The sequence below is a fragment of the Lissotriton helveticus genome, chromosome 9, assembly GCF_964261635.1.
Source record: "Lissotriton helveticus chromosome 9, aLisHel1.1, whole genome shotgun sequence".
Classification (NCBI taxonomy): Eukaryota; Metazoa; Chordata; class Amphibia; order Caudata; family Salamandridae; genus Lissotriton; species Lissotriton helveticus.
In genome coordinates, this window is record NC_136070.1 from 1,001,690,581 (window position 1) to 1,001,707,206 (window position 16,626).

Genomic DNA, 16,626 nt, shown 5'->3' on the forward strand with positions numbered 1-16,626 from the left:
CTCATGGGAACAGTCCAGTCCGAACTGCCAAGCCATGTCTTCCATGGACCGGAAACAAGCATCCTGGGACCGGTTTCGGATTCATAATCCTCATCAGCCAGGCTATCTTGAATCCAGTGGCCAAGTGAGCAAGGGACTCACGTCTGAGCATACCCTGCCACACTTAGGGCTAGAATATACAGCACGTTTCCCATTGTGTGATAGATATATATATAAGGTGTGATCAAGAGCACGAGTTGCTCGAAACGCGTCGCCTGAGAGGAGAATAAAATCTACCTTACTGCAGCCTGGGGTCCGTGTCTTCTGTTGCTGAGTGTTTGCAGTGCTGAGGACTTGGTTTTTATATATAGATATATATATATATATATATATATATATATATATATATATATATATATATATATATATATATAAAATCCATGAGGTTGCTCCCACATGAAGATGCCACTGCAGAAGGTTTGAGTGCCTTTTATTTGAAGTGGTACAGCGCGGCAGGTAAAAACACCAACTGCAATTAATAAAGTGCCCAACGCGTTTCAAACAGCTTGTGTCCTTGATCACGGGCAGGAAAACAGGGAGTGGCTTGCATACGATGAGAAACACCTTGATAAGTGCTCCAAGTCCCGCCTCTTGTAGGCGTATGCCGCTGGCATGATGGTACCTGTAGTTTCTCACCTTGAAACCCTGAGTGGGTGCCGCCACAGCCTGCACTCGTAGTCTTGTATTTCCCTAGTGGGTTGGTCTGGAATTAAAACACAGCCGAGCTGCAATCCCAGCACCTTCAAACCGGCCCTTCTGCTCCAGTGCGCTAGGTGAATCCCTGGCGCAGGATCTGCACAAAACCAGCGAGCATCTTCGCGGCCGAGCACAGCCGCTAAACACAAAATCCATGAGGTTGCTCCCACATGAAGATGCCACTGCAGAAGGTTTGAGGTGTTTTAATTCCAGACCAACCCACTAGGGAAATACAAGACTACGAGTGCAGGCTGTGGCGGCACCCACTCAGGGTTTCAAGGTGAGAAACTACAGGTACCATCATGCCAGCGGCATACGCCTACAAGAGGCGGGACTTGGAGCACTTATCAAGGTGTTTCTCATCGTATGCAAGCCACTCCCTGTTTTCCTGCCCGTGATCAAGGACACAAGCTGTTTGAAACGCGTTGGGCACTTTATTAATTGCAGTTGGTGTTTTTACCTGCCGCGCTGTACCACTTCAAATAAAAGGCACTCAAACCTTCTGCAGTGGCATCTTCATGTGGGAGCAACCTCATGGATTTTGTGTTTAGCGGCTGTGCTCGGCCGCGAAGATGCTCGCTGGTTTTGTGCAGATCCTGCGCCAGGGATTCACCTAGCGCACTGGAGCAGAAGGGCCGGTTTGAAGGTGCTGGGATTGCAGCTCGGCTGTGTTTTAATTCCAGACCAACCCACTAGGGAAATACAAGACTACGAGTGCAGGCTGTGGCGGCACCCACTCAGGGTTTCAAGGTGAGAAACTACAGGTACCATCATGCCAGCGGCATACGCCTACAAGAGGCGGGACTTGGAGCACTTATCAAGGTGTTTCTCATCGTATGCAAGCCACTCCCTGTTTTCCTGCCCGTGATCAAGGACACAAGCTGTTTGAAACGCGTTGGGCACTTTATTAATTGCAGTTGGTGTTTTTACCTGCCGCGCTGTACCACTTCAAATAAAAGGCACTCAAACCTTCTGCAGTGGCATCTTCATGTGGGAGCAACCTCATGGATTTTGTGTTTAGCGGCTGTGCTCGGCCGCGAAGATGCTCGCTGGTTTTGTGCAGATCCTGCGCCAGGGATTCACCTAGCGCACTGGAGCAGAAGGGCCGGTTTGAAGGTGCTGGGATTGCAGCTCGGCTGTGTTTTAATTCCAGACCAACCCACTAGGGAAATACAAGACTACGAGTGCAGGCTGTGGCGGCACCCACTCAGGGTTTCAAGGTGAGAAACTACAGGTACCATCATGCCAGCGGCATACGCCTACAAGAGGCGGGACTTGGAGCACTTATCAAGGTGTTTCTCATCGTATGCAAGCCACTCCCTGTTTTCCTGCCCGTGATCAAGGACACAAGCTGTTTGAAACGCGTTGGGCACTTTATTAATTGCAGTTGGTGTTTTTACCTGCCGCGCTGTACCACTTCAAATAAAAGGCACTCAAACCTTCTGCAGTGGCATCTTCATGTGGGAGCAACCTCATGGATTTTGTGTTTAGCGGCTGTGCTCGGCCGCGAAGATGCTCGCTGGTTTTGTGCAGATCCTGCGCCAGGGATTCACCTAGCGCACTGGAGCAGAAGGGCCGGTTTGAAGGTGCTGGGATTGCAGCTCGGCTGTGTTTTAATTCCAGACCAACCCACTAGGGAAATACAAGACTACGAGTGCAGGCTGTGGCGGCACCCACTCAGGGTTTCAAGGTGAGAAACTACAGGTACCATCATGCCAGCGGCATACGCCTACAAGAGGCGGGACTTGGAGCACTTATCAAGGTGTTTCTCATCGTATGCAAGCCACTCCCTGTTTTCCTGCCCGTGATCAAGGACACAAGCTGTTTGAAACGCGTTGGGCACTTTATTAATTGCAGTTGGTGTTTTTACCTGCCGCGCTGTACCACTTCAAATAAAAGGCACTCAAACCTTCTGCAGTGGCATCTTCATGTGGGAGCAACCTCATGGATTTTGTGTTTAGCGGCTGTGCTCGGCCGCGAAGATGCTCGCTGGTTTTGTGCAGATCCTGCGCCAGGGATTCACCTAGCGCACTGGAGCAGAAGGGCCGGTTTGAAGGTGCTGGGATTGCAGCTCGGCTGTGTTTTAATTCCAGACCAACCCACTAGGGAAATACAAGACTACGAGTGCAGGCTGTGGCGGCACCCACTCAGGGTTTCAAGGTGAGAAACTACAGGTACCATCATGCCAGCGGCATACGCCTACAAGAGGCGGGACTTGGAGCACTTATCAAGGTGTTTCTCATCGTATGCAAGCCACTCCCTGTTTTCCTGCCCGTGATCAAGGACACAAGCTGTTTGAAACGCGTTGGGCACTTTATTAATTGCAGTTGGTGTTTTTACCTGCCGCGCTGTACCACTTCAAATAAAAGGCACTCAAACCTTCTGCAGTGGCATCTTCATGTGGGAGCAACCTCATGGATTTTGTGTTTAGCGGCTGTGCTCGGCCGCGAAGATGCTCGCTGGTTTTGTGCAGATCCTGCGCCAGGGATTCACCTAGCGCACTGGAGCAGAAGGGCCGGTTTGAAGGTGCTGGGATTGCAGCTCGGCTGTGTTTTAATTCCAGACCAACCCACTAGGGAAATACAAGACTACGAGTGCAGGCTGTGGCGGCACCCACTCAGGGTTTCAAGGTGAGAAACTACAGGTACCATCATGCCAGCGGCATACGCCTACAAGAGGCGGGACTTGGAGCACTTATCAAGGTGTTTCTCATCGTATGCAAGCCACTCCCTGTTTTCCTGCCCGTGATCAAGGACACAAGCTGTTTGAAACGCGTTGGGCACTTTATTAATTGCAGTTGGTGTTTTTACCTGCCGCGCTGTACCACTTCAAATAAAAGGCACTCAAACCTTCTTCATGTGGGAGCAACCTCATGGATTTTATATATATATATATATATATATATATATATATATATATATGGTGAGCACGTAGGAGTAAGGATTCACACATTGCATCTTATCAGTTTGACATTTATGAGATAATATTTGATAGCATTTATGCAAAAAAGTTTGTCTTGAATCTAATTTACTTTTGGAATTTGTAACTAAAATGAATTATTTATTTTGCAAGCATCTAAGCTGTTTTGCAGCGTGAATCTTTCTGGATTCACTATGCTGTGCATTATTCCGCGGTCTTGTGGTTGGGTCCGGATTCGTAGTCTTTTCTTTGTTTTTTTTTTTTTTTTCTTAGCCCAGGTGGGCGTCGGCGTCACACCCCCTTGGGTGTATTTCCGGTGACGTCGGCATGCTTCCTGCGGAAGCTCCCACTCTTGGGCGCCATCTTCAGATTCTTTTTTTCCGCGGTCTGGTCTGGATCGTTCCCGTTTGGGCTCCAGACATTTTTGGAGAAAGAAGAAGGAAAATACAGAAAAGACGAGGAGAAGTCACCTGAAGACTCCAGGGGACCTCACCGACGAAAAACAAGCAAGGATAAGGCGTTTTCCATCGAGATCTTCGACGACCGTCGACGAACACGCGACCAGAGAGGCCCTGGACGCTAGAGGATGGACAACACGCCGTTCAAGTTCTGCCGTAACTGCCACCACAAGTACGCGCAGAAGGACCAGCACCCGGTATGCAACCTTTGCCTACCGGTGGACCACGAGAGCGGAGACTGCAACGCCTGTTCCGCCTTCACCCCGAAGACCCTTCGTGTGAGAGAGAGGCAGAGGGTAGCACACGCCGCCCTGCAGGGGAAGGCCCCGACTCCGTCACTCTACGAGCTGGGGATGTCCTCCGAGGAAGAAGACAACGCTGCCGCCGAAGACGACAGCTACACGGTCGTAGAGACCGATTACACGAAGACTTCTGACAAGGTAGGAGACTCTTCGGCCCCCAAGAACCCGAGAGACTCTGAGTCTAGAAAAATCGAGGGCAAGACCCCGAAAGCGCCGACGCCAAAAAAGGCGGCGTCCGCGACTACTCCCAGGCCCAGCGGATCCTCCGAGAAGGAGTCCCCGGCGCCGAGAGCTGCTGATCAGCAGAAAACGTCGAAAATCGTCCCCGAAAAGGATCGATCGACGAGGGAGAAAGACCCGAAACTGACGACGACGACCAGAGACCCGAAATCCGGTTCGACGTCGAAAACTTCGACTCCGAGAGGCACGGCGACGAGCCATCCGTCGAAGAGAGCGGCCGACCCATCCGACGCGGAACACGCGGCCGAGATGGAAAAGAAAAGAAGGCGCCTCGAGGCAGAAATGGAGAACATCATGCAGCGGAAGAAAGATTTCGACGCAAAGATGAAAGCCTTCACGATCCCTCACAAGACCAAGCCACCAGTGATGGAGGTGGTCGAGGAGGAAGAAGAGATCGCCGAAGTCACCGAGCAAGACCAGGACGTCGAGGTGCTCGACGACCAGGAGGAGTACGAGAATCCCTACGAAGGTTACAGCTATGGGGAGGAAGATGAGGGCAGGACAGACACTGAGTCGGCACCCTCTGACCTTCAGGAGGTAGATTACATCGATGTCGACACCGACAGCCCGGAGGAGGTGGTCGACACCTACCCCTCGAGGCCCTCGCCGCCGGACGACATCGGGGCCTACAACTCGGTGATACAATCTGCCGCAGCAGCTTTCAAGCTCAAGCTCGGCGAAGAGAAGCAGAAAGCAGACTTCCTTCTGGAAACATTACTCCCAACACAAACGAGGAGCCAGTTCCTTCCAATGCTCGAGAGCGTCTTGGCTCAGGGGAAGGAAGCTTTCAGGGAGCCCGCAACATGCAAGGCAGTAACTCCCAGAACTGAGAAGAAGTACAAGCATGCCACAAAGGACCCGGCCTACATTCAGGGCACGGTCTCCGCAGACTCCATTATCACGGCCACAGCAAGGAGGAGGGCTAACGTACCCACTACCTCGGGCCCACCACCGGATAAGGAGAGCAAAAGGATGGATCTGGTGGGCAGAAGGATCGAACGGAATGCCGCGACCCACTGGCGCATGGCTAATTCCAACGTCCTGATAAACAGGCACATGTACCAAATCATGGAGGGACTGGGGCAGTTGGTGAAGGACTTGCCCCAGGATGCCAGGCAAAAAGCCGAAAAGCTGATTGAAGAGGGGAAGAATGCGGCAAATTCTTGCCTTAAGACGGCCCTGGATGGGGCAGACACCGCCAGCAGGCTCATGATGATGGGCGTCACGGAAAGGAGGCACGCCTGGCTCAGGATATCCGGTTTCAAACCGGAGGTGCAACACAGCATCCTGAACACACCGTTCAACGGCAGCACGCTTTTCGGACCAACAGTTGATGAACAACTCAGCCAACTGAAGAAAGATAACGAAACAGCAAGATCCATGGGGGCATTGCAGTTCAGAGGGAACAAGAGGGGCACCCCGTCACGGAGGCCCGGCGGGAGAGGCGGAAACCAGCCAGGTACATCACACCAGGCTTTCCAGCAAACGCACCAGGCAGACTCGCAGACTCAGCAGGGTCATCAGAAGCAGCCCTGGCAGTACCAACAAAGAGGCCAGTCCTTTCGAGGGAGAAATGGACGGGGGCAAAATAGAAGAGGGGGCCAGCAGCCCACCTCCAAGTGACTTCAAAAAAATCCGTGTGCCCGCCCACAAAAAAGAACCCAGGGGGCAGCACGTACAGATGGGTCAAGACAAACTAGACACCTACGACCACAGGACGATTCACGCTGCAAAACGAATAGTTTTCTTACCTGTCGGTGTAGTTTTGCAGCTTGAAGATCTTTCTGGATTCACTATGCTGTGCATAGATTTTGTAGCGGTTTCTCATTTCTGTGGCGGTTGGGTGGAAGATGAGCGTTGGGTATTGAATATGTGCTGTAGCACCTTCTGTCCAACTTGAGCTTCCTTGTTCATCTGTATGTCCACACAGTAGTGCTTCGTGAACGTGTGCACCGAAGCCCATGTTGCCGCCAGGCATATGTCTTGTATGGGTGTGTTAGCCAGGAAGGCTATTGTAGCGCCCTTTTTCCTAGTGGAGTGGGCCCGTGTCCGTTATTGTACAAAATATTAATTCCTGTTTGAAAATCGGTGCAAGACATTTTAAATGTATTTATACGGACAGTATTTTTTCTATGTATCCTGATATTCTGATGCATTGGCACTTTAAATTGGGGGCTTGTCATCACGCATGGTCAGGTGATCAAGGCCGCTTGGACGGCCGAAACGCGTCTTGACTTAATGTAATAAAATAAAATAATGCTGGCTCAAAAGTTGCTCTGCGCCTGTGATTGTGAGCTGTTGCTGAGATATATATATATATATATATATATCTCCAACACTTGCAGAGACCCATTAAAAGAACTGCCACTGGAGGTAAATGAATCACGCTGTTGAATGGCAGCCTGCTGGCAGTTTCCCTGAAGGCTGAATGACTCAGAGTGTTCGCCAAACGCGTTTCCAGAGCAGCATGCTCTCTTCTTCAGTGGCGTGTGGTTAAAACTGCAGTGAAGCACATTTGATAAACATCACCTGCCTGTAGGGCGTGGCCGACAGCGCGGCCTTATGGATAATGAAATCCCTAGTGAGTGTGCTTCATTTTCAGCATATGAACCATGAAATAAAATCCCAAGTGGGTCGAGGTCACCCAGACTTCGGTCAGCTGTCCTGCTTTGTAGCTGTCACTGTGAGCAGAGCGAACGCCATCCTGCATTGGCGCAGACTCACCCGCCATCCCTGGAGCTCGGCGCTTTGTGGAACCTGCCAGGACCCGCATTGAGGCGGTGGTCAGTTCTTGCTGCGACCGGGACAGCCGCCATAAATCCAACACTTGCATATATATATATATTGGACTGCACTTCATTAATTTAGGTCTGTCTCTGGAAAACATATCCTGCAAGTAAAATGTCCTTCTCAGAACTATTGGAGTGACTTGCAGGTGTCCATCAGGATCTTATTCTATCTCCTGTACCATATGGCTCCGCTTCTGACAATCCGTAGCATTCAGAATATAGGTTACCGTATGCAAGCACATCTACAGCTTCTAAAGGATCTACGTAGGCATTGTGATGTAAAACACTGCTTTACCATGTTCAGCAATGGATGTGTAAAACTGCAGAGATTACGGTAGTAGATGTTGCTCATGTTCAAGTTGACCCTTCTTATTTTGATGGATTGAGAGGTGGTGGAAGCAGAGATGTTTGCAACAAAGTTGGGAATTTAGGTAGATCTGGTGTGCTTAGATTGTTCTGTATCCTTAATTTATCCTCTAATGTCCATTTGTTTTATTTCGGTAGGTTAAGCTCTCAGATTTTGGATTCTGTGCACAGGTGAATAAGGAAGTTCCAAGGAGGAAGTCTCTTGTGGGAACACCATATTGGATGGCACCTGAGCTTATCTCAAGATTACCTTATGGACCAGAGGTAAGTTGGCTCTGGGCACATCCAAGGGACGGAGGGAGGATAATTGTCAGGGATTCTTTGCTCCTTTCATGACTGTTATGAACCTGTTTTTCCACGCCTGCTTTCAAGGTTTTCAAATTGGCACATTTCTCCTCATAGGTGGATGTTTGGTCTCTTGGTGTGATGGTGATAGAAATGGTAGATGGAGAGCCCCCCTACTTTAATGAACCCCCATTGAAGGCAATGAAAATGATCCGGGACAATATGCCCCCAAAACTGAAAAACCTGCACAAGGTAAGATGCAAATGTGTTACCAGTATATTAACGTAGTGCTGGCTTTGCATAAGTAACCTTGTGTAACTTACAAAGGCCCAGTGCAGGGATGCTAGATGATGAATGATTAAAGTGCTGTGTAGACCCACAAATGGATGCTTTGTGGCTTGACCATTGTAAACCTGCCTCACTCACAAAATACCAATGGTACTTTAATAACACAACAGGCATGTGTGCAAACTACATGGGTCTTTTACCTGCATTATCTAATATCTGGTTTTTGATGGTACCCTTCTCTGTTTCATTGTTAAAGATGAAAAGCGGAGTGGACTTGTGAGGATTCAAAGGTTTGACCATGAGATTAAACACAGATCTCGGCAGTGGATTCATTATACCACTGAGCCGTTAGTCCTGACTTTGTATTATTTCTAACCAGTGGGAACCTGCCTGCAGTTTGTTACATTGAAGTACAATGATCTTTAAGCTAATAATAACCAAAGTACCAGTATATAGGCATACAGGTATTCATTACCTGCTCTGTGCTAGCTGTGCACCCATCTAATTCCTTAGGAACCTGCTTTGTATTTGCATATTTGTTTGAATGCAAGCGGAAGTGTCACCTTTTTATCAAGACTGAAGGTTTTTAACTTCTCTGTGATATTGCACTATGGGCACTTAAAAATCACCTTTAGTAGCCCCAGAAAACAGGCGCATATCAGATCAGGCTACTTGGGGAACCCTTGTCTACAGGGCCCTTCGATACTCACAAACTATATCATTTTTTCATTGTCTGTTTCCTATATATATATAGAGAGAGGATATTTACTTCCTGGGACTCATGCAGCTGTTTCCTGGTGTATTCTGCATGTTTGGGTCCAAGGTCGAGAACTGCTTTACTAACTTTTAAACTGCCATGGAATTTATCAGTCTTCAGCCACATGGTATAAGAGGGTACAACCGACCTTGTACCAATTTTTATGTCTGCGTTCTGCTACCTACTTGGCACTGTTTGATGGAAGAAGCCAAGCCAATCTTTTCTCTTGTTTGATGCTCTTAGTACCGGGTTGAAGTGCAGTAGTTAAGGTGTGCTCCAATTCCTTCAGGGTCCTTACACGTCTTTGGCTAATCACAAAAAGCCCTGTGAACAAGTCCAGTCATGAGTCTCTTGAACAGGCTTATACTCTGTCAGGAGGGTCTTACAAATCAATCCTTATCCTGTTTCCTCTTCTTGCCAATCAATGAAAATGCCTTTGGAGAATAGAGCAAACATAGATTTGTATACATCTCTTCAGTACTTTGTATCCACTCAGGTACTAAAGTCTCCCTGTACATGATTGTAATCCTGGTATAAAGGGCTGGAACACAGAAATGCGTATTCCTAGCTATCTACAATTAGTGCAAGGGCCGCTGGCCTTAAACATTAAATAAAGTTATTCACAGCCAGCACCCTCTAGTTCCATAACTAAAATTAATTTCATGCAGTCTGGTCCCTCTTAGATATTACATGTTCATGTCATCCAAAGTCAATTAATAACTCCTGCCAATATTGACACCCTTGTCAGATTAAAATCCGTAAACTTTACAACAGCGCCAGTAAATCTAAAGTCCTCCCTTTTCAGTGCTTCTGATGTTGCTGTCTACCTGGATGTACATTTATCATCAATGAAAATGGTCTTAAAGGCTTTTCCTTTTTACACATCAAGATGTGGTGGACACACAGAATGTGAGCTAAGGACTGCTGTTTATAGTCTTAAAACCAAAATGACTTATTTCCTTTCAGTGTTCAAAAATCCTTTCATTTCTGCCAGCAAGATGGAGAGTAGAGCTTTGAGGTCACTTTTGCATGTGAAGCAGCTGACCTTAAAAAATCTTTTACTGCATGAGATAGCCTCTGAAGTCCATTTTATAAAATCAAAATTTAGGAGTCTCTAAAAGATACGTTCTCCAGCATTGGATCCTTTTTATTATAGCTTCACATTCTTGAATCATTCCCTGTCTGTGTTGTGAGTTCCAGGGTAACTTTACAACAGCAATACAGGGCTCTACCTGCCTGAAAGACGTTATTAGAACATCTACCACTTTGAGAAAGACAATACGTCATCCAATGAGATGAGTGTACACATATCCTCCCCCCCCCTCCTCCCAAGAGGCAATCTCATGTCTGATTTCTACCGCACATCATGTGGGAAGAGAGTCCTAGAGCTTTACTGTCACTTGATGCAGTTTAGTCATCATTTTACATCCCAACATTTTTTTTTTCATTAGCTTGTGTGTTTAGAGTTTTTCCACTACTCTGTCTGGATTAGGGAAAAATAGCTAGATTGGACATGAAAAAATCATCTAAATTGAGCCTTTTTAAACTCCTGTGGAAAAATGTGCCCACAACGTATGTTTATTACCGCTCCTTAGATCATACTGTACAGTACTGCAAGTTTTGCAGGACATCTTTAGCAACAACTCTCAATGGCCATGAAGGAAGGCTCCTGAGATGGCTATTAAAGCAAAAGTCTGCTGAGAACCACTCATGAGGAGGTGAATTTGGAACCATTTCTCAGTTATTCAGTGAGAAAATAGAATCAAAGTAACATTCAGTGACCATTGAGGTGTGAAAATCAAAAAATCCTTCAAATGAGTTTGCCTCGTCCTCTTATGAGCCACAAGAAAAACGACATAAGAAGGCTCTGAAAAATCTTTTGGGTCTTTTGTTAGGTCATCTTTTTCTGACTAAGTGAGAAGGAAATGAAAGTCACCTCTAACTAGGCTTCTGCCACCATCTTCCCAAGTACAAAAGGTGAAACCGGCTTCATATTCGATAATGTTGACACCCTCATTGACAACTCATCGACTGTGACACGTCGGTCTACAGAAAAGAGAGACACAGCAAAGCAGCAATCTACATCTAGTCCATTGACACTTGTACCTTTGTGTACGTGCCCATCAACAGCTTCACCACTACAATCATACTTATGATCATGATCTAATTTTCTGCAAGGCCTATAGAGAAGGATCTAAGATGAGAGTACACCTAGACCTTATTAAGCGCCTGTTCCTTATTATTGCTCATAAATATAGAATTCGATAATGCTCAACAGCCTGTCCATGAACCTCCAATTCCACCTTAACATGCTACTGGGTCACCACTAGTATCAGCACACAGACAGGAAGCTCCCAACCCCACCCAAGACTGAGCCACCTTCACCTGGGACTCCATTTTAGCCGGTAGAAAATGTTGTTGATCTGCCACTGGGACCCAAACACATAGATACATCTGACGAAGACAAGTACACATCAATGAGAAAAGAGAAAGACAAAAGAGTGCTGGATGCCATTCAATTTGGGCACATTCTGGAACAACCAGAAACTTCTAGTCTAGATAGGACAAGTGGAATGACTATACTCCCACCAGCAGAACTACCTACGCTACCTCTGGTAGGTTCTCTGCTGGATAACATCACTAGGTTTTACACCCTGTTAGAAGGGGCTTTTGAAAGATGTGAACGCCCTGTAACTACAAGATAGTATTACTGGTTCCTCTGATTTCAAAGATCTGAAAAGAAAATCTTTTAAAACAATACTAGTCATAGATAAACTTTAGCGATTCAGACCCTGGAAACGGTTGCAGCTCTGGTGCCTAGATTGGATAAAAATGATAAATTACCAGACAACACCGTGGCATTCTTGGTGGCTACCTCAAGGCAGAGCCAGACACTTGTCTTAATGTAGGCTGCTCAAAGGTCAAGGAATCCTGGAACATTGTGTACCACACCACATGATGGAGAGTGACATGGAATGGATGTCTTTGGCAAGAGAGTTTCATCTATGATAGCAGTGTCAATTAGAGGAACCAGTGTTATAGTAATTCTAGGTAGATAAGGTCCCCCGATGTGGTTGAACATTGGTCTTATCTGGTCCTCTTACTGGAAGATGAGAAACAAGAAGTAAAGACAACACTTAATAAAGAAGGAGCAGCTGAGACACTCATGGATTGTGGGATGGACGCAACAAGCCTGGGCTTCCAACAGCTAGCTGAATCTTCTGTTTTGTGAATGCAGGACGTTCAATAGTGACCTCTTTTAAACTTGAGGTACAAAATAGAATTCTAGAAATGCCTTCTGACTATCATTATTTAGGAAGCATGTAGATGAAGTCCTCCAATGCATCGAAGTAGGCACCCAATACAACTAGAGTGCTCAGAGCATCAGCCCTTTCGGGGAGCTAAAGGCAGAGCTCCACCGTACAGTGGAACTTAATAGCCCTACAGACATCCTCTGTATCAGTAACAGTCGTACCTTGAATACACACTCCTGGTGGAAGCAAAGATTTTCAGCAAGCTACCGAAGGGAGCCGTAGTGCCAATTCTTAAGGTACAACAGAATGCAGGCGGTTTCTCCAGATTCTGTCATAAAAGAAGAAAGCAGTGAATAAATGGATTTGTACTTACCAAGAATATAGTCTTTCAGCACGGTGGGTTTACAAATGGTACAGCTGCTTAAGAAAAATAAATATATTGCATCTCCAAATCTCAAAGATGTGTATTTTCATTTACCCATACACCTCTTACATCAAAACGTTCTCAGATTTGAAGAAGCTTGTTTCCATTATCAATTTCAGGTACTCTTATTCGGACTCAAATCCACTCAGAATGTTTAGAAAGTTAATGGCACTAGTCCCAGCCCATCTATAACGTCTTGGACACAAAGTATGTCTGTACCTAGGCATCAGAATGATCAAAGATTCTTCTAGAGACTCGACAAAACAACTAATTTCTGTGGAAAAATTATACAAATTCGAGAATCCAGCTCTGGTCCTTTTTTAAGATTCTGAAAGAGTTTAATCAGGTCAGGTGGGGCTTCCTCTGAGCGGTCCTGGACAAAATTCATTTAGGCCCTAAGAGGACTAAGGAGTTTGGCAGCCTACACGTCTTCGACAACTGTGATTCTGATCAACGGTGAGCACACCCGCTCTATCTGGTCGAGAAGGAAATATGACATGGACTTCTCTTTTTATTTGCCCTGGTTGAGGAGCCCTTGGTGATTAAAAGTAGGCACTCGCCACTGATGACCAATATAGGTCAACATAAGGTCAGTCTTTTTGCTGATCTACTTCTTACATTGTCAGAACCCAAGCCGTCCCTTGGAACTTGCCAACTTATTGTAATATTTGGAATGCGTATTGGATTCAAAAGAAATAAAGAGAAATAGCATGCCTTCAATCTGACTATCCCAAAAGAGCTTACCACAAATACAGGCCTTGGTGCCCTTCTGATGGGCTCCAGACTCTATAGCGGACTATACATAACTTGGGTGGATCAAGGATAACTGCCCTGACTGCTGCAAGATCATTCTTGAAGACCTCAGACAATGGCAACCCCTCTATCTATCATGACTAGGGCACATTAATATAGTCAAGATGAATATACTTCTTAGAATACTTTTTATAATCCAGTGTCTCCCAACACTGATTCCCTTCCTTAGTATCGAAGCACTCCAAAATAGAATCTGCTCATTCATATGAGCAAGAAAACGTCCACACATCTCAAAGAAAATTCTCATGTCTCCAGGGGCGAGGGGAAGACTAGCCTTCCCCAGTCTGATCAAATATCACTAGGCTATCTACATTAAGTGTCGGCGTGGGTGGTGAGGGAGAGTGAAAAGGCTTGGCTCCATATGGACCAGGCGGTAACGTGCCAAACACTTTAGGACTTAGCTTGGTTGCCAGTACATCTTGGGCCGAGAAGCATAAATTATGCCACACCCAGTAAAACGGTGTTAGACATTTAGTGCTAGGTAGCAGTCAAAATGGGTCATACCTAGTTTCCCTCCCATAATGCTATTGTTGTTAGAAATCCTGACTTCGCAATCCCAGCAACGTTCCTGGAGTGGGCAGCAGGTGAACGCTGGACATTGAGTGACCTTTTCCTGGGAGAGAATATAAATACATTCCTACAGTGCAAACAAGATTTCCATGTAACTGAGAGTGCTCATCTTCAATACCTCCAGCAACGACATTGGGCCCTTCACCTAAACAATGCTTCCGTAACTGCTAGACCCTACATACTACTTGAAAAAAGGTCAGGAGGGACTGAAGGAACTAATCTCTAAAACGTACCACACACTTAAAGAATCCAAACCATTCACCAAACACCCATTCAAACTCCATTGGTAACGGGACATTGGCGTAGATGTCCTTCCCAAAAAATGGGTAAGGGTTTGGCAAAAATCCCCAAAACCCATTAGTGTATCCCTTACATTAGATATACCAGTGGTAACTCGCCCCTGCCAGGATTGGTAAAAGGTTTCAAACAAGATCTGTGCTGGGTTGATTGTGCTTTGTGGTGCTGCTCTTATACAGACATTTTGGAATGAAATATTGGGCCATAATAAAGGGGCACTGGGCAACCCATGATGGCACAAACTTCTGTTTTACTCCTAGGCATGCAACTATTTGACATGAAGGTCATTACTTTAGCGGATTGTCGCATGTCAGGAGCCGCTAAGCACCTTCTTGCTCTTAACTGAAAAACAAAAAGAACCCCCTGCCTTATCTCTGTGAGTTAATAGACTTTGACAAACGCTGGCCCCCATGGTAGATAGATGTCAACACTAAGTAGGCTTCCCATTTCTTTCGGCACGGCCACACTTTGTAAAAACTTCGGAATCTTTTATAAATTGTGGGGTGCCTACCTGCAACTACTTTCTACCAAAGGGTCATTGTCCTTGCATAAAAAAATCTCCACATAAATGTTTTGGAGTTAAGAGCTGTCTAAAGCTCTGCAGTTGTTTCTCAGTCTCATTCAGAATATGTATTTGTTGGTCTGAACGAAGAACACCTCAAGAGTGACCTTCATAATCGTGCATAGATGTACATCATCTCTGATCCTTTTCTCAGAAGCACATGGCCTATGGCAGTGCTCCATTCAGCATTGCATAGCTCTTTCAGCAGAACACCTTCCAGAAAAGGAAAACAACCATGTTGGCTTTCTCAGTAGAACGCTGTGGGACGGCCAAATAAGGGAGCTGAACAACAATGCATTCTAAGGTAGTCAGCTCAAAGAGGAAACCGAAGATTGACCTTTCTGCTACAAGAGCAACAAAAATGGCAATACTTGGCAAGCAGGAATCCACAACCAAGGTCATTGGAGAATGCTTTTTTAATAGACCGGTGCATGATATTTGCTTACACTTTTCCAACTCTCCCCTATGGGAGTGAACCCCTTTCAAGATGAGGCTTAATTCGCCTAGCCAAGACAATATTGGAATACAAACCACCTTCTTCTAGTATTGAAATCACTTCTTCCCCACGGAATAAGCACTGATCTTCTATTCGGGTGTCCCTGGTAGATTCTACATCATAACCCCAGGATCCTTGAGGTTATCGGCCGGGCTCCTAAATTCAGTAAAATTCACAATGTAGACATCCCAAAAGGCTGCAGAAATATTCTAGCACAAACCAGAGCACGTTCTACAAATAAGGCCTTTGTGTCCAAATTATGCTGGTCAAAACAGGACATCTGTTACTATTTCAACCCGCCAACTTTTAGTCTCATTTGTTAGAACTTGCTGAATCAAGAATGAAACACTGCTCAATTAAACCCCTCCTGGTGGCCATCTCATAATACAAGCTACCTCCATAGTAACCATTATTATGGTTAGAAATAATTATTAAAGAATTCCTAAAGGGTCTTTTCAGAATCTTCCCAACTGAACCTATTTACAAAGCACACATACAATATCTCACTTGGAACACAGCAGTATTATTGGCTCTCAGTTTCACAAGGATTGTAAGTGAGATTTAAGCAATTACAATTACAGGGCTTTACTTGCAGTTCACTGAGGATAAAGTTGTACTAAGACCTAATCTGTGATTTATACCAAACGTTCCACCAGTTTCACCACAATTAACCCAGTCTAATCCAAACTATGCACCTTACCTGTGCAGCGGACCGTGATAATATTCCAGAAAGTATATTCTAACATCACCCAGTGCTGACAGGCAGTGCTGTCGCTGAGATTTAAAAGAATTTTGTGTAAAAATATATTACCCGGGTCATGGAATGGGGCAATTATTAAGTCTATTCATATAAAGAGAATAAATATCTGGCTTCCAACTCCACTGAATCCCACACCTCTTTTAGAACGAATCACCTTAAATGTGCATTGGGCCCTGATAATGTTTCAGCAGTTATATTAAAACAGCACTCAGTCGTGGTCATTGGGGCTCTCTGATGTTCCACTTTGTTCCTGTTATAAGTTATTGCTGGCCATTGAAGCACTTCTGTGTCACCAGGGCTGGTGTCCGACT

At 45.8% G+C, this 16,626-nt stretch overlaps 1 protein-coding gene across 3 annotated transcripts in view; it reads left to right on the top strand.

Moving 5' to 3' along the window:
* Window positions 1-16,626, top strand: part of PAK4 (p21 (RAC1) activated kinase 4) — a 217,645-nt gene that overhangs the window by 186,612 nt on the left and 14,407 nt on the right. For all 3 annotated transcript variants that reach the window (XM_078661317.1, XM_078661316.1, XM_078661318.1), the window contains exons 7-8: window positions 7,948-8,073; window positions 8,212-8,346. In XM_078661317.1, coding sequence (XP_078517443.1) covers window positions 7,948-8,073; window positions 8,212-8,346 — 261 coding nt within the window. The remainder of the gene's footprint in view (window positions 1-7,947; window positions 8,074-8,211; window positions 8,347-16,626) is intronic.